Source organism: Pristis pectinata, chromosome X, assembly GCF_009764475.1.
Source record: "Pristis pectinata isolate sPriPec2 chromosome X, sPriPec2.1.pri, whole genome shotgun sequence".
Taxonomy (NCBI): domain Eukaryota; kingdom Metazoa; phylum Chordata; class Chondrichthyes; order Rhinopristiformes; family Pristidae; genus Pristis; species Pristis pectinata.
Genome location: NC_067450.1, coordinates 1842393 through 1863772, shown reverse-complemented (window position 1 = coordinate 1863772; position 21380 = coordinate 1842393). Strand labels below are relative to the sequence as shown.

The following is a 21380-nucleotide window of genomic DNA, read 5'->3' as shown; positions in this document are numbered from 1 at the left end:
ACGTTGGTCCTATGGGCTAGAACTGGAATTGATGTTTGCGACCTGAATGCAATGATTTCTTCCTTTTGCTTTCCTTCACTTAAAAGCTGGGGACCTGAAATTCCCTTTGCTGAACGGGTGGGAACATATCCATGCATTGTTGCAGAAAGCTTAGGAGGAATGCTGTGTTCCAACCAAGACCTCTTCCTCTCTCTCTCCTTTTAAGACCCAGCTCTTTGACTTGACTTTATCTCTTCATTTTGGTCTGAGTACCCTTATGCTATGTTAAACTTTGCGACTTTTTCTCCTGGTTAACTAATAATTCAATGTTAAAATTCTCATTTTGCATCAATCTCTCCCCTATGTCTGGAATATTACCCAGCCCGTACAACTGATCTGGTCTGTTCGAGGGTGGAAGGCAGGTGTGGTTAAATGACAAAAAGGGTAATAGTCCAAGGTGAAAGTCAAAGTAAGCCCGGAGAATGTACAGATGGGGGAAGAATCATCATCTGAAAATAATACTCTGAAAGCTGGGATTCTACAATTAAATCGTTGGTTACCTGACAGAGTTGAGGCCTGGAATCTGTAATGTGCCCAGTTAGAAGAGAAGGTGCTGTTCTTTGAGCTTAACTTGAGCTTCATTGGAACAGTGGAGGAGATCCAGCTGATTCTGGGAGTGGAATGGAGAATGAAAGCGAAAGAAAGGTGAACTCTCGTTCTCTCTCCACAGATGCTGTCTGACCGACTGAGAATTTCCAACATTTTCTGATTTAAGTCAGTTTTCCAGCATCTGCAGTATTTTAGTTATGTGGCGCATTTTTCCTGTGTTTTTTTTCCATGCTTTGCTCGGACAACGAGAACACATTCAGACTTTCGTCATTTTCGACAGATCTCCATAGCAACAGCCGGCCCAGGCTGACAGGAGGCGCTCGTGCCGACTTTCGGCGCGTGCCGATGACGTATTGTTGGTGCGTCGGGGCTGCGGGAGCCGCGCGGTCGTTCCTCTGAATTGGGACTTGAGGGTTCGTTTCCCTTCACGGAGTCGGCGAGGATGGCGGTGCCGGCTCCTCAGAAGCGTTACTATCGACAGCGTGCTCACTCCAATCCAATGGCGGATCACGCCTTCGAATAGTGAGTAGTGGTGGTAATGGATGATGGTGATGGTGGTGGTGGAGGATTGGGGATGAGAGGCGAAAGAGAAAGGAGAATGAAGAGGGGAAAGGTGGGGGGGTTTGAGAGGGGGGAGTGGAAGGGGGTTCGAGGAGGAGGAGAGGCGGCGGGTGGGTCGAGGTGGGGGTAGGGGTTGGGGTGGGAGGAGTGGCGGTGAGTGAGGGGTAGGGAGGAGAGGGGGGTGAGGAGAGGGGTGGTGAGGGGAAGGGGGCGTGAAGGGGAGGTGGGTACGAGGGGAAGAAGAGGTGGGGGTGAGGGCGAGGCGAAACGGGAGGGAATAAAACATTGGTCCTTTGAATGATGGAGATGGCATTTCATTGTGGATGTGAATTTTGTTTTGTTTTGTCTCCAGCCCTGTTCGGCCTGCGGAGATGGATTGGTCTCAGTACTATCCTGAATACTTCAAACCACAGTCTGAGAAGGATAGTCACGATGATGAGAAAGATGTAACTGACAAAAAGAATTTGAAGTTTTTTGTGGAATTTGCAGACATAGGGTGTGGTTATGGAGGCCTACTGGGTAAGTGTGTGTTATTGGACCAATGTTCTATGTCTTCACCAGACTTCGCTAAACCAACATATTAAAAGTTGTATTTTCCCTATGGCAGAGGTGTATCTTTGAAGCATCTGAGGAAGAGATGTCAGAGGCATCACTAGACAAATTTAGTAATTTGTTAGAAACAGATGTGGTACCAGATGACTCCCTTATCTGGGAACAGCCTGTATCACTTCATATGCTCATCCAGGTGATGTGGGCCTCTACTTCCACCACCTTTTCAGGCAATGAGCTCCAAGCCCTTGCTCTCTACTGGGTGAAAACGTTTCTCCTCAGCTCTCTTCTGATCCTTTCAAATGTCTGAACCGTCCGCTGGTTATTGATCCCTCTGGTAAGGGAATTTGACCCTTCCTATACACTGTACATCTAGGCCTTTTAACTTTACAGACATCAATTGAATCTCCCATCCGCTATCTCTGCTCTAATGAAAACAACCCCAGCCCAGTCAATCTATCCTTATTAACGATGAGGATGTTGCCAAGGCTGGATTCCAGCCTTTGTGATGTCCTTGTCATTCATAAATTTATCTAGATGTGGAATAACTGAGGGGCACTACTGCATTACCGTAGTGAACCATTCCAAAAATCAGAATCATGGACCCCCAAAAGTGGGTTATTTTGCGGTTGATGAATTGTCGAGATATTCTTGTCTCAAGGCACAGTGGATAATCAGTGAAAACTGGCATCTCCACCGGTGGAGCACTCCATCAGTGCTACACTGGAGTCTCAGCCTGGATTATGTGCCCAAGCCTGAGGTGTGGGCTATGAACCCACAGCTATGACTCAGTTGGGTCTTCTGTGATGCCTTCAAGCTCATGTTTTGGTGCTACTTTAAGCCGATTTACCCCTGTACAGCAGAGATTTTGTGTGCTTCATTTGTATCACATGGAGGATGGGATAGGGTAGGGTTTGGTGCTTGGCTTTAATCTGCTCGTCAAATCTCCATCATTCCAGGATATTCAGCACCAAAATCAGGCTCAATGCTAATGAGGCAAATTTGTTTTCTTACAGTGGAGTTATCTCCTCTCTTTCCCAATTCATTAATTCTGGGGCTAGAAATCAGAGTGAAGGTATCCGACTATGTGATAGATCGTATCAAATCCCTAAGAGCTTCAAACCCTGGAAAATACCAGAACATCGCTTGCATCAGAAGCAATGCAATGAAGTATTTACCAAACTTCTTCAACAAAGGACAGGTATGGTGCTTTGCTCATGCAGTGACTGATTCTGGTTATGTAACCGGACTAATAATTGAGAAACCTCAAATAATGATCCAGGCACAAGTTCGAATCCCACCACAGCAGCTGGGGATTTAAAGTCTATTAAACCTGGAATTGAAATGAGCAGCTGTGGGATTTTTTGTATCCACCCAAGAAGGTAGAAAGGGCCTTGATTTAATTTTTTTTGTGAAAGGTGGCTTTTTTGTTTAGCATTCTGGTTTGGATTATGAATCCTGGCCTGTGTAGCAGCAATAGAACACCATATTGTTATTAAAACCCATCTGGTTCAGCAGTGCCTTTTGGGGAAGGAAATATGCCATCTGGTCTACATGTGACTCTTGGCTACCCTCTGAAATGGTCAAACAAATCATGCAGTTCGGGGGCAATTAGGGACAGGCGTTAAATGTTGCCATTGCTAGTGGTGCTTCCGTCCCATGAAGTCTAACTTCTGGAACTACTGAAAATTTCAGAAACCACTTGCTTGTTTAATTAAATGTTTGAATTCCCCAATGTGGAGGACTGACTGTTTAGTGATTTTAGTATATTTAAGGCTGGGAATAGAATTATTTGGACACTTGCGGGAATAAATGGGTATAAAAGTTGAGCAGGAAAGTGTACAAGATACCATATCGGTATTGATTTTATTGAATAGTAGAGCAGACCTGAGAGGCTGAATGGTCTATGGCTGTTTCCTATGTTGTTTAGAATTTATCCATTTTCCCTTTCTAGGAAGTACATTACTTTCAGTTTAAAGGGCTTTGTTTCTATTTACAGCTGAGCAAGATGTTCTTTCTTTTTCCTGATCCACATTTTAAAAAGACGAAACACAAATGGAGAATTATTAGCTCAACGTTGCTGGCTGAGTACGCCTATGTTCTGCGTGTGGGGGTAAGAGCCCTTTCTGTATGTATTTGGAAGGCATGCACTAGCAGGACTTCATCTAGGGAAAGGTGCAAATAAATTTGGGTGCACAGAACTTTTTAATCATTTAGTAACAGTGCAATAGTCAGGCTCTTCATCAAAACATAAGAAAATAGGAGCAGGAGTCGTTAGACTGCCCCGCCATTCAATATGATCAGGGTTGATCTGCCCCAGGCCTCATCTCCTCTTCTGTGCCAGTTCCCCATAGCCCTCAATTTCCTGATCTTTTTTTTAGAAATGTATGTACTTCCTCTTTAAATACCCCCAATGATCCAGCCTCCAGGGTAGAGAATTCCAGAGATTTTCCCACTGTCTGCGAGAACAAGTTCCAACACAACTCAGTTTTAAATGACCAACCCCAATCTTGTAACCATGTCTGTTTGTTCAACGCTTTTCCCACGAGTGGAAACATCTCAAAAGCTACCCTGGAGACACCAGAGACTGCAGATGCTGGAATCTGGAGCAGCACACAAAGCTGGAGGAAACCAGCAGGTCAGGCAGGATCTATGGAGAGAAATGAACAGTCAACGTTTTGGGTCAAGACACTTCATCCGGACCGAAAGAAAGTGAGGAAATAGCCAGTGTAAAGGGGTGGAGCAAGAGCTGGCAAGTGATAGGTTCCACCTATCACCTACTGGCTCTTGCTCCACCCCTTCCCTCCACTTTATACTGAGTCTTGACCTGAAATTTCGACTGTCCATTTCTCTCAATAGCTACCTTGCCAAGTCCCCTCGGGATCTTGTGTTTCAATACGATCACCCCTCATTCTTCTAAACTCTAAAGGCTAAAGGTCTAATTGTTTTAGTTGGTCTTGAATAGGATGACCCTCTCATCATAGGAATTACCCTAGTGAATCTCTTTTGGACTGCCTCCAATGTTAGTGTATTCTTTATTAAATAAAGGGAACAAATGTAGAATTTAGTTTTTGGCTGAACTAAATCACATTATTGAACTCTCAAGCAAGCTCAGATCCAGTTTCTGAGCCCTCTCTTGCTGACACCCTTATTCTCCTAGATCTCTGTACTCTAATGCTGTCCACTGTTATAAGCATCCACTGCCTATAATTGCTCCATTATAGGGAGGCGTGTCTTGAACTGCCTGAGCACTGAACTCTGGAATTCCCTCCCTTGAACCTCTCTACCTCTCTCCCCTCTTTGACCAAGGTGTTGTGCATCAGGTCTGATGCACAACTCATCTGTCAAATTTTTCTTTCATAATACTGCTGTGCGTTTAGGATTATTTTTTGAGCTTTTTTGCAAGTTAATTGCATGTTAGCCTGGTCTGATGTGGTTGTGGTTATAACCCCTAGTTTTGATACATTATTTCTTAATTTCATTCACTCTACCTGTTTGCATGTTCCTGGATTCAGGGCCAACCCATTTACAGTATTAATACAGAAACTAGAAATCTAAAGTAAACATTTAAAGAAAAATTTAAGTTTTAAAATGAGTCAATGTTTCTTGTATATATCAACATGTAGTTTTGTCAAGTAACAGAGCCATAGGGGCACAGTTAATATTTTTCTCCTGTGAATTTTTTAAAATCTAACTATTTATCTGTACTTTTTCCACATTAGGGTTTGGTCTATACCATTACTGATGTGCAGGAAGTACATGAGTGGATGGTCAAACACTTCACGGAGCACCCCTTGTTTGAAGGTGTACAACTAGAGGATCTGGTGAGAATTGCACACAAATTTACTTAAGTCACAACACAATTGCAGTCTTTTGTCTTGGGTGTTATTTCTAAAGCATAACGTATATTCAGAATGCTTTGAGCTTCAGTTGTTTTACCAATATTTTCCACTTTTTTATGCTAACTTTGCAAGGCTACACTTCCTTTTGTGTCATTGATACTTCAGTTGAAGCTAAACTGAAGTTCTACAGCTTATTTAACCTCGCTAACCCCATCCTGTTTTGGCCTAATCAACTAAGTACACTTTCTTGCAGGAATCTGAAAACTGCATCTTTTTTTTCCTCCTCTCCTTAGCCCTGGGATGCTGAGCTACTTTGGCCATCATCTTGCCCTTGTCCACAGAAACCTACACTTGCAAGGACCCCACATTTTGAGTGGATAGAAAATCATCTTGAATCTGATTATACACTCACTTGGAATTATTTCCTAAAAGCAATAAAATTTTTGAGTCCAGATTCCCTCTGACTGTGAAACATTGGGAATCTTGCATGAGTATGACTTGCAAATGTTAAATTGAAAGGTTGGCTTCGGTTTTGTCAGCATGTTTAACCTGTATGCAGTGGAACCTTCTCAGATTATCTTCTCTCCTCCTCTTGTATCATATCTGTTGAAAAATATTCTGTCATTTTGTGAGCTTTTGCTGTGTTTGGAGGTAAGGTTTTTTTTTGAGTTATCCCTGTGTAACTGTTATTGTGCTATCTAGTTTCCCATTCTACGTAGGTGTGGGAACAAGTTGCCTTTTTCCCTTTTGATCATAGTTGGAGATTGACCTCAGCAGCAATGGAGGATACTTTTCTGAAGCCTATCTTTTTTATTTAAACTAGAAGGATGACATCATTGTTGACCGTCTGGGTGTATGCACAGAAGAAGGTAAAAAAGTATTAAGGAGTGGCGGACAGAATTTTACTGCAGTGTTCCGACGAATTGAGGGGAAAAACCCGAAGCTGAAAACTGAAGGGGAAAAGTTGTGAGGAGAGCACTTGCCTTGGGTGACTGTTGAAGGGCACATTGCTCGGTTGGAACATACTGGGTGTCTTTTGTCTTTTAGCCGCATCAATTAGAGACACTGGATTGAAGAGTGCTCCACATCATTTTAAAAAATATATATAAAACCAGATAAAAGAAATCTAGCATGGCAAGAGTTGATAACTGTAATCACATGGTGGGTAGGTATTTTGGTGTGCCAACAGTAGCATTGAAAATCTGTTTCCTTGTGCCATTTTTGAGATGTTCTATTTTTTCCAAAGATTACCTCGAGTAAAAAAAAGACATTATAATTACCTAATATAGAAAATCCCAGTGGACAGTTTACATCACAAGTTATCACTGTGTCTGTTATTTATTCTAGCAACTTTGTATTGTTGCTCTGAGATTTGTGTGATAACATGTTGGTTCTGAGGCACTTGCTTATGTCCATAGTTTCTAACACTGCTACTTGGATTGCAACAGTGACCACACCTCAGAAATAATTTAGCAGCTTTTGGAGCATCCAGGGGTCATAAAATATGATGGTTTTCTCTCTCTATACTCGAGAGAATTTATCAGAGGGGCTCAATGCTATGTTACTGTCCTTAATAACTGTCTTACATGCCATCTACCCTTGGTTCATAGGACTTGCCAAGTCAGAAGGTTGTGGATTCAAATACTGCTTCAGAATCTTGAAACTTGGCTGGCTGTGTGGTGTGGAACTGAGGGAGTGGTACACTGTTGGAGGTTTCAATAATGAAACCTTTTTGTTGAAATAAAAGTCATCTGGCACCAAAGGAGCATTATGCCACTCTACTGGCCAACTTTCCTCCCTCTACATTTGCCACCAATAATGGATCAACTGGTCATCCATTTCTTGTGCCGTTCATGGGACCTTGCAGTGCATAAATTGACTGCTGCATGACCATGTGCTGCATTGAGAACATTTCAAAGTTAATTGTTGCATTATGCACTATCCTGAGGATATAATGAGATGCTATGCAATAAGTTTCTTCCTTTATTTTTCCTTCCAGGTTTATCTTTTAGCTGAAAATGGTATTAAAATTAATTGGCTTTTTAGGGACAGCTACTTTTGAAACCAAAGTTATCATCATTTTCTATGTGACGGGTATAACCTTGGATCTTAATCCAAGTCAAAATAGATTTTATTCATCCATTTATTCATTATTCCGATCTGTCCCATTAGACAACTTTTTTTTAAACGATGGGATAGAGTCGTACAGCATAGAAACAAGCCCTTTGGCCCACAGTGTCATGCTGACCATCAAATACCCATCTACACTAATCTTATTAACCAGCACTTGGTCCATAGCCTTCTATGTGTTGGCAATTCAAGTGCTCACCTAGATACTACTAAAATGCGGTGAGAGTCTCTGCCTCCATCAGTGCATTCCAGATTCCAACCGCCCACTGAGTGGGGAAAAAAAATCCTCAGATCTCCTCTAAACCTCCTTGTCCCTACCTTAAACCTACACCTTCTGGTTTTAGGCACCACTGAAATGGGGAAAAGTTTCCTCCCAGCTCGCCTATCCATTCCCCTCATAATTTTGTATACCTCTTCAGGTCCCGCCTCGGCTTCCTCCACTTCAAGGAACACAGTCTCTCCTATCCAGTCTCTCCTCGTAACTGAAACACTCCATTTCAAGCAACATCCTGGTGAATCTTCTCTGCACCCTCTTCAGTGCGACCATGTCCTTCCTATAGTATGGTGACCAGAACTGCACACGGTACTCCAGCAGTGGCCTAACCAATGTTTTATAAAGTTGTACCATAACCTCCCTGCTCTTGTATTCTATAGCCTGGCTAATGAAGGCACATTTCCAGTGTGCTGCCTTAACCACCTTATCTACCTGGGCTGTCACATTTGGGGATCCTTGGCCTTGTACACTAAGGTCTCTGGGATGTTCATAATGATCTCTGCAGAACAGTGTTGTAAACATTTCTATTTCACTTGCATTCTCCCAAATGACCTTTCAAAATGAATGAGGGAAATCCAAGTTCACCCTGATTTCCTGTTGATTGAAACTTTGTGCATTTTGCCAGGTTTTGAGGAAACTGGTTCAAAATTGGTTCATTACCTATACAGCTCTCCCACAACAGGTTCCAGGTTCATTGCAACACCTTTGCAAATCTAATCATTTAAGATCTACATACCTGCATTGCTTCTAGTAGACTTTGATAATGGATCAGGTTCAATGGGCTCATGTACACTTTGACACCAGTCATAGATCAAGTTTACTATTATATCATAGATACTGAATCTTTGGTCATTTGCATCGAAATTGCTCTGTTTTCAGACAGGTGGGTCAGTAATTACAGCGCAAGGCTTATAAAAGGACAATAATTAACTGAAAGGCTCATATGAGTTCAGGCTGTAAAGAACCAAATGCATGTAAAGCCTTTTAAAACTTTTGACCCAGAATATGGCGATTAGATAAGTGTTCTTTTTGGGTGGAGCGAATATTTTGTAGATTTGTCCTTGTGTCCTTACAAATGGAAAAAGGTTTAAGAAAGAATATCTGGAATTTGTTCAGAGTTAGCAGACACTCTTCTCCCATTTTCTGTTCATTTTTGCCTATGAAGCTCCTGCTGTTTTGGGTGGAATAGGGATATGTATGAAATGCATTCAGAATTTCAAAACTCTAGGTTTTTGTTCATAGCTTCTGCATCTTCAGTTAAAGATTTAAATTTCTGACCACTAAAGGTACAGCTGCTTTTGATGTAATAAAATGATGCCATTGAGAACCTCCTGAAGTTGTGAAAGGTGTTTATAGAGATGTAAGTCAGACTCTTTCTTTATTACAGTTAGCCTGTCCTTGTTATGATCTCTGCATACGCCACAATCTTTGGATAATAATGAACTAAGAATTGCACTATGTATGACCCAAGGCTCTATTTACCGAACCATTAAATGAGCCTTAAAGGAACATTGCTGCATTTTCACAGCAGAGTAATATATTCTGTTTTTGCAGTTTCTATAACAGTGCATCATCTGACTCAGTCTGAGCAATGTCAAGGGAGATGTGCTTGTACATTTTAAAAATGTGGAATGTATGCAGTTACCGTTTGCCATGCATCAGGCTTAAATGAAAATTTAAGTCAGTAAAAGATTTTTATTTTGTAAATGACTGGATTTAAATGCGTTAAATATCCAGAACGTTACCTGAGCTACAACAACGCCAAGTTCTCATTCATCTTGCCATAAACAAAGTGTTTGAATTTCCAGCAATACTTTCTTCGTAGGTACTCTTGGACTCAAGGATGACTTGCTTCCACTCCTTTTCTGAGGTGATTGATGAGACCAATGTGGGGTCCACAGACGTTGCTGCAGGGCATGGTGGGTGGTTGGGTAGTTTGTGGGGGTGGTGCATTCCTTCTGCCATTCACACCGGGCCTCCTTGCACTCCTGATGCGTGGACTTGAGGTTCTCGGTGCCATCCCAAATGCTCCTCCTCCAGTTTGAATGGCCAGGCATTCCCAGGAGTCTGGGGATGTTGCACTTTGAGGAAGTTTTAAGAATATCTTCATGCTTTTTTTTCCTTCTATTCACCTGCTAATCTCATGTTGTGATGGAGCTGTGAACAGGGTGTAAGCTTTGGGAGTCTGATGTTGGGCATGCAAGTGATGTGACGTGACCTACCCAATGGAGCTGACTGAGCGTAATATGGCCCTCAGTGCTGCGCTGTTGGCCGGGGAGGGGATGCTGGTAATGGTTTGCTTATCCTGCCAGTGGATTTGGAGGATTTTGCAGTGATATTGTTGGCACCTCTCCAGTGTCTCGAGGTGACTGCTGCAAGTAGTCCAGGTCTCAGAAGCATGTACGAGGGCAGGGATCACTGCTGTCCAGTAGACCATGAGTTATGTACTGGGTTTGAAGTCTTGATCTTCATCGCCCTTTTTCCTCAGATGGCCAAAGGCTGCTGGTGTAGACTATGAATTTCATCGCTTTTGTGCACTTCCCAAGAAATGGGAAGCGGTGTTGTTGTGCACCTTTTATTATTGGAGGACAATGTGGTGCAACAGGGACAGGCTGGTAGAGGACCTTTGTCTTGCAGATGTTGAGTGGAAGGCCCACACTCTTGTATGCTTTAATGAACGTGTCAACTTGGAGCCCAGTCCCTGAACATGCAGATAAGTGAGCATCATCCATGTACTGCAGCTCAGCTACTGAAGCTGGGGTAACCTTGGTTCTGGAGTGGAGGTGATATGGTTCTGAAAATTAGCTCTACTCCACTGGAAAGCTTGTTGAAGGTGAGGCGCAGCACTTCAGTGAGAAAGATTGCGAAAGAGTTGGGGGTGAAGACAGCCTTGTTTGATTTCATTCTGTACTGAGATAACAACTATTGTGGAACTGCTGGTTAGGATTACAGTTCGCAAATCATCATACAGCAGATGCAAGCTGGAGACATTTCTCCAGGCAGCCATATTTGAGGATGATGTTCTGCAGTCCCTCCTAATTGACAGGGTCAAAGTCTTTAGCGAGGTCAAAAAAAGTCTGTCTATAATGCTTGTGCTGCTCCCTGCATGGAGCAGGAGGTGGTTGTCAGCATGGGTGGGTAGGTGGTTTGGGAAGTGGTGCGTTCCTTCCACTGGACTCCCTTGTGCTCCCAATGCATGGACTTAATTCTCGATGTCAACCTGAATGCTGCTGCTCCATCATGAGCAGTCGTGGGCTAGAGGTTATCGGGAGTTGGTGGGGATGTTGTACTTTCTCAGGGATCACCCTTGAATCCCTTCTTTTGTCCACCAGGTAGCCTTGCTGTGATAAAGCTCGGAATAGTGTCTGTTTCAGGAGTCTAGTCTGAAGGATGCCTGCCAACTGAACCAACTGACTCATAGAGTTATACAGCACAGAAGCAGCCCTTTGGTCCATCTCGTCCATGCCAACCAAGCTAGTCCCATTGGTCTATGTTTAGCCCATATTCCTCTAAACCTTTTCTATCCATGTACCTGTCTCAATATCTTTTGAACATTGTAATTGTACCCACCTCTACAGCTTCCTCTGGCAGCTCGTTCCACACACCCACAACCCTTTTGTGAAAAAATGTTCCCCTCTGGCCTCTCTTAAATCTTTCCCCTCTCACCTTGTAGCTATGTTCTCTAATTTTCAACTCCCCTACCCTGGGAAAAAGACTGGCTGTCCACCTTATTTACGTCCCTTGTGATTTTAGATGTCTCTGTAAATTTACCCCTCAACCTCCCAGCCTATCCAGCGTCTCCTTATAACTCGAGGCCTCCAGTCCTGGTAACATCCTCATGAATTTTTTCTGCACCCTTTCCAACCTGTATCACCTCCACTTCAGAGTGTAATCAGGGTCTCATGCTGAGGATATTGACATTGGTTTGCTTATCCTTCCAGTGGAACTGGAAGCCAAAAAAAACTTTGTGCATTGGAAATCCAAAATAAAAATGGAAGATGCTGGAAACAGTCAGCACATCAGGTAGCATCTATAGAGAGATGATATTTAACCTGCTGAGTGTTTCCAGAGTTTTGATTTCATACTGGATTTTGAGGAGACAGCATTGGTGGTACCTCTCCAGTGTTTTGAGGTACCTCCTGTGTGTAGTCCAAGCCTCAGAAACATACAGGAGAGTGAAGGTTGCTGCTGAACGGTAGACCATGAGTTTTGTGCCAGGTTTGAGGTCTTGATTTTCAAACACACTTTTCCTCACATGGACAGAGGTGGGTGCACTGATGTTGAGTGCAAGGCTAATCTCGTGCTTCAGTAAATGAGTCGATGACGACTTGGAGCTCTGTACGCGCACGACCACAATTATTGTATGTGTACTAGCACTCGGCTACTGAAGTTGGGCTGAACTTGGTTCTGAAGTGGAGGTGATAGAGGTTGGAACAATTTTCCACTAATCCTCCCAATTCCACTCCCAACTGGAACTGCTGACCAGTCAGCCTAACCAGTGCCAGTGATGGGTGAGCGCGGATAGAATCAACACCAATGTAAAATTAAGGGCAACCAGAAAAGGAATACTTAAGTCATTTGGGGTTAATAAAGACCATAAGACAAAGGAGCAGCAGTCAGCCATTCGGCCCATCGAGTCTGCTCTGCCATTCTATCGTGAGTTGATCTATTCTCCCATTTAGTCCCACTCCCCTGCCTTCTCACCATAACCTTTGATGCCCTGGCTACTCAGATACCTATCAATCTCTGCCTTAAATACACCCAGTGACTTTGCCTCCACAGCCGCCCGTGGCAACACATTCCACAGATTCACCACTCTCTGGCAAAAGAAATTTCTCCGCATCTCTGTTCTGAATGGGCGCCCTTCAATCCTGAAGTCGTGCCCTCTTGTACTAGACTCTCCTACCGTGGGAAACAACTTTGCCACATCTACTCTGTCCAGGCCTTTTGACATTCGAAATGTTTCTATGAGGTCCCCCCTCATTCTTCTGAACTCCAAGGAGTACAGCCCAAGAGCCATCAAACGTTCCTCATATGTTAACCCCCTCATTCCTGGAATCATTCTAGTGAATCTTCTCTGAACCCTCTCCAACGTCAGCACATCCTTTCTTACATAAGGAGCCCAAAACTGGCGGGGGTGGTATTTATGCATCTATAGCAAGGTGCTGCATGAGAATGAAAATAACTAACATGAAGATGCCTCCTTCCTTCACTTTGAGGGAGATCTTTTACAAGTGAAACCTCGGTGTTTCCTCCTTTGATTTATACTGGTTTCTTTTGTTAGTGCTTTGATACATTGGTTAGATCGGGAAACTCTCTCCTCTGGAGAGTGCGACAATGCCCAGAGGTCCAAGAGCTAAACTCCCAAGATAAAGTCGTAGAGGCGAGGTGAGGAGGACTGTTTCCACGCTGGGAATTGTTGGGATTTGGAGTATCTGGAAAGGTGTAAAGGGGGTCGGACAAGGGAATGGGATGATGAGCAACCTCCGACTTGGACAAAAAAAAATGGAGGGGATGGGCCAAATGTACTGTTTTGAAGAGCTGGCACAGGTACAATGTGCTGAATGGCCTCCTGTGCTGCAAGTTCCTGTAAATTGCACAGATTAGGACAGTAATTAGCATCTGGGCTAGCTAGGTTGGGTACAGCTATTAAAACCTTGAAGGATGTTTGCCAGGTTGGCATTTGTGTGGTGGATTGGTGAGGTGAATATTTGTTAGGTCCATGTTAATATCACAATCCTGCTCAAGTTGTTAATATAACATCAGATATCATTCAGTGACTGGGGGCAATGCTGGTGCTAAACTATTCAAATGATTGCTGGACAGTGCTGAGTTTGCTAATCTCCTGCATTGATGCTTTGGTTGGTTTCTATCTCTGCACTGTAAAAGGAGAATAATGAACCAGGGTTTTTTGCTCGCTGTGGTGGATCAGGACGCAGGAAAGCCTATCTGTTACTACTTTTCTGCTTGAAAGTTGTTTAATGCTCTGCACAACCTCACCAATGAAGAAAGGTCACTTGTAAAGTACCGGAGGGCTATTCTCCGTGCTCTGACCCAGAGTTTACTCTCTGTAAACGTTAGGTCATTCAAAACTCTCTGCTGTCTGTGTTCTAATGCTCGGAGACCTGTTCACCCATCACCCCTGTGCTTGCTGAACTACACTGGCTCCTGATTAAGCAATGCTTTTATTTTAAAGTTCTCGATCTTGTTTACAAATCACTCCATGGCCCTTGCCCTGACTTGTCATACCCTGAGGTTTGTGTTTCTACAATTTTTTAAAGGGTACAGTTCCAATTATGATTTGTATCATGCAATATTGTTTTTATTCACACATAATCTTTACTATGAAGGATATACTAAGGTGGATCAGAAAAGCTTTGTACCGATCATCTGTTGTGAGCAAGGTTCCCTTTTCTGATGGTTTTTTTTTGCTGTTTATCTGTGGGGTGTGGCCATTGCTCAAGGCTGGCATTTATTGTCCATGGGCTTCCTGGGCTATTTCAAGAGGAATAAAGAAATCAACTGGATTACTGGGTCTGAAATCACAGGCAGGCCAGAAAGGGTAAGGACAACACATTTCCTTAAATGCATTAGTGAAAAAGGTTGGTCCATGGTTGTCAGGTAGTTTATTGGTTGCCATTGCTGACAGCTGCTTTTTAATTCCAAAACTTATTTAACTAACTGAATTTACTTTCCAGAGCTGCTGCTGTTGGGATTTGAATTTGTCTCTGTAACATTACTCCAAACTTATAAGTTACTAGCCCAGTAATAGCGACATTTTGAGCATGGACAAATCAAAGTAAGACAGGAAAGCGGAAATGAGTTGGAAGATCGGCCACTATCTTGTTGAATGCCAGAGCAAGGGCTAATGTACACAGCATTTTGCTAAATGGCCATATGTTTATACCACTAAATAGCACTGAGAGATTGCTGGTTGAGTGGTTTCAGAACAGAATTTTCCCATGTTTCTTCATTCCAGCTCAATGCTGCAAAACATCTTGGCGGTTAGCACTTGTGAGAATGACTCCTCGAGAAGCATGTTCTATTATCAAGCTTGTTAACTGTGTACAATAATTAATGGTAGTTCTGCAGGAATCGGCTGTGGATTATCACTCTGAATTTGCTGTTACAGAAAGCAGATGTTGCAGAATGCAAACGCGTGCCCCAAACATCAAAGGATCAAATATACTGAATAAGCGGCTGACACAATTTGCACGTTCGTTTTATTTTTGTCAACCCTTTCATGTTAAGTAAAATTAATTTCTCAACATAAACTTTGGGTCATCTAAGCATAGTATATAGGAGCAGGGAGGTCATGAAACATTAGTTAGGCCACAGATGGAGTACTGTGTGCAGTTCTGGTTGTCACACGATAGGAAGGGAATGATCGCACTGGAGCGGGTGCAGAGGAGATTCACCAGGATGTTGCCTGGGATGGAACATTTCGGTTACGAGGAGGGACTGGATCATTTTGTACACCTCTATCAAGTCTCCTCTCAGCCTCCTATGCTCCAAGGAGGCTGAGAGGAGACTTGATAGAGGTGTACAAAATGATGACAGACTTAGATAGGGTAGATAGTAGGAAACTCTTCTCCCAGAGCATTGGTGTCTAATATGACAGTGCATAGGGTAAGGGATAAGAGGTTTAGAGGGGATCTGAGGAGGATTTTTTTTCACCCAGAGGATGGTTGGAATCTGGAACTCAGTGGTAGAGACAGACTCGCAACATCAAGGTATGTAGAGAAGCACTTGATTCACCATGGCATAGAAGGCTATGGACCAAGTGCTGGTAAATGGGATTAATCTTGATGGTCAGCATGGATCTGGTGGGTTGAGAGGTCTGACTCTGCGTTATGTGACTCTGACAAGTTAATTCAAGATGGAAGACTTACTGCACCGAGTCATTTAGTGGCCAGCACTTAAAACTACATTGTGACAATTAAGCACAAAGTTCAATGGAAAATAGTGACACAAAAATCAGTCAGATACACTCAATGGGATATAAGGTTTGAGAACAGGAACTGTGTTTTAACCCATATGGTGACTGGCTAGAGAAAGGAGCTGCACACATGATTGGTAAAATTGAGCAATTTGATTGGTTCATCTTGCTACAGTTGCTGGCTCCTCATTGGTCGTTTCACAATGAGAGTTAGTAACTGCTGATTTGTAAATGATTGGCTGAAAACTGAGTGAATCATCACTAACTCTGAAATGGTAGTTATCCTAGTCATCAGGAACAAATACAAATTCCACTCTACATGATACTGATAACCATTGAAGCAAAACCCTGCATATGCTGGAAACCTGAAACAAATACAGCAAATGCTAGAAATACTCAGCAAGACGGGCGGCATCTGTAAGGGGTGGGAGGTGGCGAACAGCTGAAGGCACGCCTGCCAATGGCAGAGTGAGGAAATCGGGGCTGATGGGCCACAATTGAAGGATTGCAACATTCCTAGAGGCTTATATAGCTAGAGTCGAGAATATTTGCAAGTGTTTATGTAGATTAGTGAAATAATAGGGACAGGAATTTTTCTGAGGTACTTTTGCAGTCAATGGTTTGACTATTTGGTCACCATGATTGCAGTGCAGAATTGACATCTATTGATCTTGATGGGTTGTGCTTGCATGTAAAACAAAACCAAGGTGGAAAACTTTGCCCTGGCAATCTGCCCAGGTTGGAACAATTAAACGAGAAGGGATATGGAGGAATTACAAAGTATTTGCACAAGATTCAGTGTCACCTGGCTTGATCTGGCTGTCTGTTCCTTATGGCTGAAAGACTAAATCTGTACAAAGCTCTGTGTGTGGATTCAATATATTCTGCAAATAAAAAACAAGATCTTATCACTGAAGACACGGTTCCTGAAAATTTGCTGGGCATATTTAAAACGAGTAAATGGGTGAGGGACATGATTTATATTAAAAAAAACTGTACACCACTTAGCTTTGTGATTGTTAATGACAAACCCCATTCCTATGGAGTGCCATTCATGTTGTTGAAGTATTCATTTCTATTTAATAACCATTGACTTAACAAGTTTAAAGTGTAGCAACTTTAAATACTGCAATGTTTCTAGACTTGGAACCCAGAAAATCAACAAAGATTTTTAAGTCAACTGAATTATTGAAATGAACATGGTCCTCTGACCATTAAGTCATGTGATGTTAATTGAGTTTTAAGAATATTGCCGCAAAAATTATTGTAAACAACGATTACATCTTTGCTTACTAAAGGAACATTGCAACACAGCAGTATTAATGTTCAAAGAAGGCAAAGGTCATAGCTGTGGAAAATAGACTTGTGTCAGGGTTGCAAAATATTTTTCTTCTGTCAGCCAAAGTTTCTTGAATAACATTTTTAAAAAATTCATTTTTTGGGATCTGGGCATCCCAGCATTTATTCCCCATCCCTTGAGAAAGTGGTGGTGAACCACAGCAGTCCTTTTGGTGAAGGCGCTCCCACAGTGTCACTGGGGAGGGAGGACCAGGATTTGGACCCAGCGACAATAAAGGACCAGTGTTACATTTCCCAGTCAGTATTGCATGCGACTTTATAAGGAGTGGACAGAAGGCGGCATTTCCGTGCATCCTCTGCCTTCGTTCTTCTTGGTAGTAGAAGTCACGGGTTTGAGTGCTGTTGGAGTAGCCTGGGCAAGTAACTGCAGTGCATTTCTGTAGATGGTATACACCCCAGCCACTGCACTAGTGGTGGAGGGAGTGAGGTTTTAGGGTGGTGGATGGGACACCAATCAGGCAGACTGCTTTGCTTGGGATTTGTGTCGAGGTTCTTGAGAGCTGAGGGAGCTGCACTCATCCAGACAAGTGAATAATATAATGTTGCATCACACTCTAGATTTGTGCCTTGTAGATTGTGGAAAGGCTTTGGGGTGTCAGGAAGTGAGTCACTTGCCACAGGATGCCCAGTCTCTGACTCTTGTAGCCACGATATTTATGTTGCTGGTCCAGTTGAGCTTCTGGTCAGGATGTTAATGGATGGGGTCTCGGTGATGGTAATGCCATTCAAGGTCAAGGGTAGGTGGTTAGACTCTCTTGTTGGAGATGGTACTCGAGATGGTTAAAGTGCCTGGCACTTTAGTAGTCAAATGTCACTTACGACATATCAGCCCACGTCTGAATGTTGTCCAGGTGTTGCTGCACGCAGACATGGACTGGTTCATTTGTTGAGGAGTTGCGAATGGAATTGAACATTGTGCAGTCATCAGCGACCAACACATTTCTGACCATATAATGATGAAGATGGCCAGGCCTGGGACACTGCCCTGAGGAACTCCTGCAATGACGTCCTGTGGCTGAGATGACTGACCTCTGACAATCGCAACCATATTTGTGCAAGGTATGACTCCAACATTGGAGTGTTTTAGCCTTGATGCCCACTGACTTTGGTTTTACCAGGGACCTTGTTGACAAGGATGGTCATACTCGCCTCACATCTGAATTCAGGACCAGGTGGTGATGAAGTTTGTGGCCAAGTGGTCCTGGTGAAACTCAAACTAGGCATCGGTGAGTAGGTGCTGCTTTAATAGCACTGTTGACAGTGGCTTCCATCACTTTGCTGATTACTGCCCAATCAGCCTACAGTCAATGGGCAGGCACCGTAGTGCAGCTGTTAGCATAATGCTATTACAGCGCCAGCGACCCGGGTTCAATTCCGGCCGCTGTCTGTAAGGAGTTTGTACGTTCTCCCCGTGTCTGCGTGGGTTTCCTCTGGGTGCTCCGGTTTCCTCCCACATTCCAAAGACGTACGGGTTAGGAAGTTGTGGGCATGCTATGTTGGTGCCAGAAGCGTGGCGACACTTGCGGGCTGCCCCCAGCACACTCTACGCAAAAGATGCATTTCACTCTGTTTCGATGTGCATGTGACTAATAAAGAAATCTCATCTCATCTCATCGTTTGTCTTGCATACATGCATGTTTTTCCATGTATAGCCAAAAAATGGAGATGCTAAAAATCTGAAATAAAAGCAGAAAATGCTTGAAATGCTCAGTCGAACTGTTCTGATGGTTTGAGCTGAAACGTCAGTTCATTTTGTTTTTCTTTCCACAAATGCTGCCTGACCTACTGAGTGCTTCCAGCTTCTGTTTTCATTTGTGTAACTGCATTGCGACAGCTTGGCTGGAGGCACGGCTAGTTCTGGAGTGCAGGTCTTTAGTAGCACAGCCTGGCCGCTTAGCCTTTGCTGTATCGTTGCTCTCAGTCATTTCTTGATATTCACGGGGAGTGGCATGTATTGGCTGAAGCCTGGCTCCTGTGATGGTGAGGACCTCCGGAGGGAGCTGAGATGGATCATCTATTCAGCACTTCTGGCTGAACATGGCCAAAAATACTTTGGCTTTTTATTTAGCGCACTCACGCTGGGCCCACCCATCATTGAGGATGGGGATGCTCTTGGAGCCGCCTTCTCCCTTTAGTTGTTTAATTGTCTATCACTATTCATGACTAGATGTGGTAGGACTGCAGAGCTTTGAAGTGATCCGTTGGCTGAGATCACATAGCTCTGTCTTATTTGCATGCTGTACCTGATATTTGGCAAAGATAGTCCTGTGTTATGGCTTCATAGTCTGGCACCTCATCATTTTAGCTACGCCTGGTGCTGCTTCCAGCAAGCCTGTCTGTAATCCTTATTGAGCTGGAGTTACTCCACTGCTTTGATAGTAATAGTGAGGGATATGCCTGACCATGAGGTTACAGATGTAGGGGTGCACACATCTGCTACTGACGGTCCACCGTGCCTCATGGATGCGCAGTTTGGAGCTGCCCGATCTCCTCTGAGTCTATCCCATTTATTATGATTACAGGGCCACACACCACAACAGATAGTGCCTCCACTCGGGCTGTGGAGTGGTCAATTCTTCCAGTGGTGCACTGGATGTTCCCACGTCTTTAACCAAGGAGCTGCGGAAGGTGATTTAAAAGCGGAGAGAGGTAGTGATATCAGTTCAGTGGGTGACGTTCCTGCCTCCAAGTTAGATGGCTCTGAGTTTGAGCCCCGTTCTGTGGTCTCCAGTGCAGTGCTGACGGAGTGCTCCTCTCTCAGGGGGAGCTGCCCTTTGAGATGTATGAGTTCTCTTGAAGCCTTGGGCAAACAAGTAGCCACATTTTGGCCAGAGCAATTCAACAACCTGTGCCCCCATGAACTTCCCCAATCCCCACTGGGTAGCTCTGTGACCCGACCCTTCCTGTGGGTCATTGGTTGCCAAAACTCGGGGGGGGGGGTGGTGGTGGTTGGGGTGGAGGAGCAGCCATTATTTGTATTTACATTCATCACGTGTTCAGACCGTGATGTCCCACAGAGCTGCACAATCTGCCAGTACGTTCAGCTACCCTGGGGTGGAAAATTGAGGACAAATGCACATGGTCTATATCCCACTATTCCCTGCCTATTCTAGTCTGTGTTCTACCACCTTTCCTGGCAGTGCGTTCCAGATACCCACCTGTCTCTGGGTGGGGAGGGGGGGTGAACGCCTCCTAAATCTTTAAACCTTCCCCAAACCCATGATTTGACATTTCCACCCTGGGGGGGGGGGGGGGAAAGACACTGTCTACCCTATCTCTGCCTTGCATAGCTTTACATACTTCTATCAGCCTCTGAGGCTTCAGAGAAAACAATCCAAGTTTGTCCAACTCTCGTAGTTAGGGTGTAGCCCTGTTTGCAACCCTAGCGTTGCTGGAAATTCAGATGTGGCTGGAACTTGCCTGGGTGAGTGTGGATGAAACAACTCTAAAACTCAACACCATCTTGACTTGACTGGCACCCCATCCATCACCCTAAACACTCATCCCTCCACCACTGGTTTACGGTGGCTGTAGTGTATATCGTCTACAAAATGCACTGCTCGTCGTTGCCCAGAGGGATGGGGGCAGCTGGAGGTTCCCCTCCAAGTCGCACACCAACCCGACTTGGAAATATATCATAGTTCCTTTGTAGTTGGGTCCTAGAAATCCTAGAACTCCCCGTTTAAAAGCATCCTAAGAGAGAATTTTAAAAAATCAAACTGCAGATGCTGCTGAAATCAAAACTGTAAGTGCGAGAAATACTCAGCAGGTCGGACAGCAGCTGGGGAAAGAGAAACAGGGTTAGCATTTCAGGTCAGAGTTCTGATGAAGGGTCTCGGACTGAACTCCTGTTTCTCACTCCACAGCGGCAGCGTGACCTGCTAAATGTTTCCAGCATTTTCGGTTTTTATTACCACAGTGAGAGCACCTTCACCAGAAAGACTACAGTAGTTTTAGCAAGGGAGCCCGCCACAATCTCAAGAGCAATTCGGGATGAGCAATAAAAAAAACACTATCTGCAACAGGTACATTCTCGCTGTGGAGGGCGACAGAAGTACACCACCCCGCCCCCGCCCCCCCACCTCATCAAAACATAAACTGTGGTGAAATCTGAACCGTGGACTGGACCCTTTCAGTT

The 21380-nt window shown here is 43.9% G+C and overlaps 1 protein-coding gene across 1 annotated transcript; it reads left to right on the top strand.

Annotated features, from left to right (window-relative positions):
• Positions 1 to 886: 886 nt before the first annotated feature.
• mettl1 (methyltransferase 1, tRNA methylguanosine) lies at positions 887 to 15392 on the top strand. The gene is made up of 6 exons (XM_052009695.1): positions 887 to 1110; positions 1502 to 1668; positions 2715 to 2899; positions 3698 to 3811; positions 5421 to 5522; positions 6364 to 15392. The coding sequence occupies exons 1-6, from the start codon at positions 1031 to 1033 to the stop codon at positions 6508 to 6510; spliced, it is 795 nt and encodes a 264-aa protein (XP_051865655.1). The 5' UTR covers positions 887 to 1030; the 3' UTR covers positions 6511 to 15392.
• The last annotated feature ends 5988 nt before the right edge of the window (positions 15393 to 21380 follow it).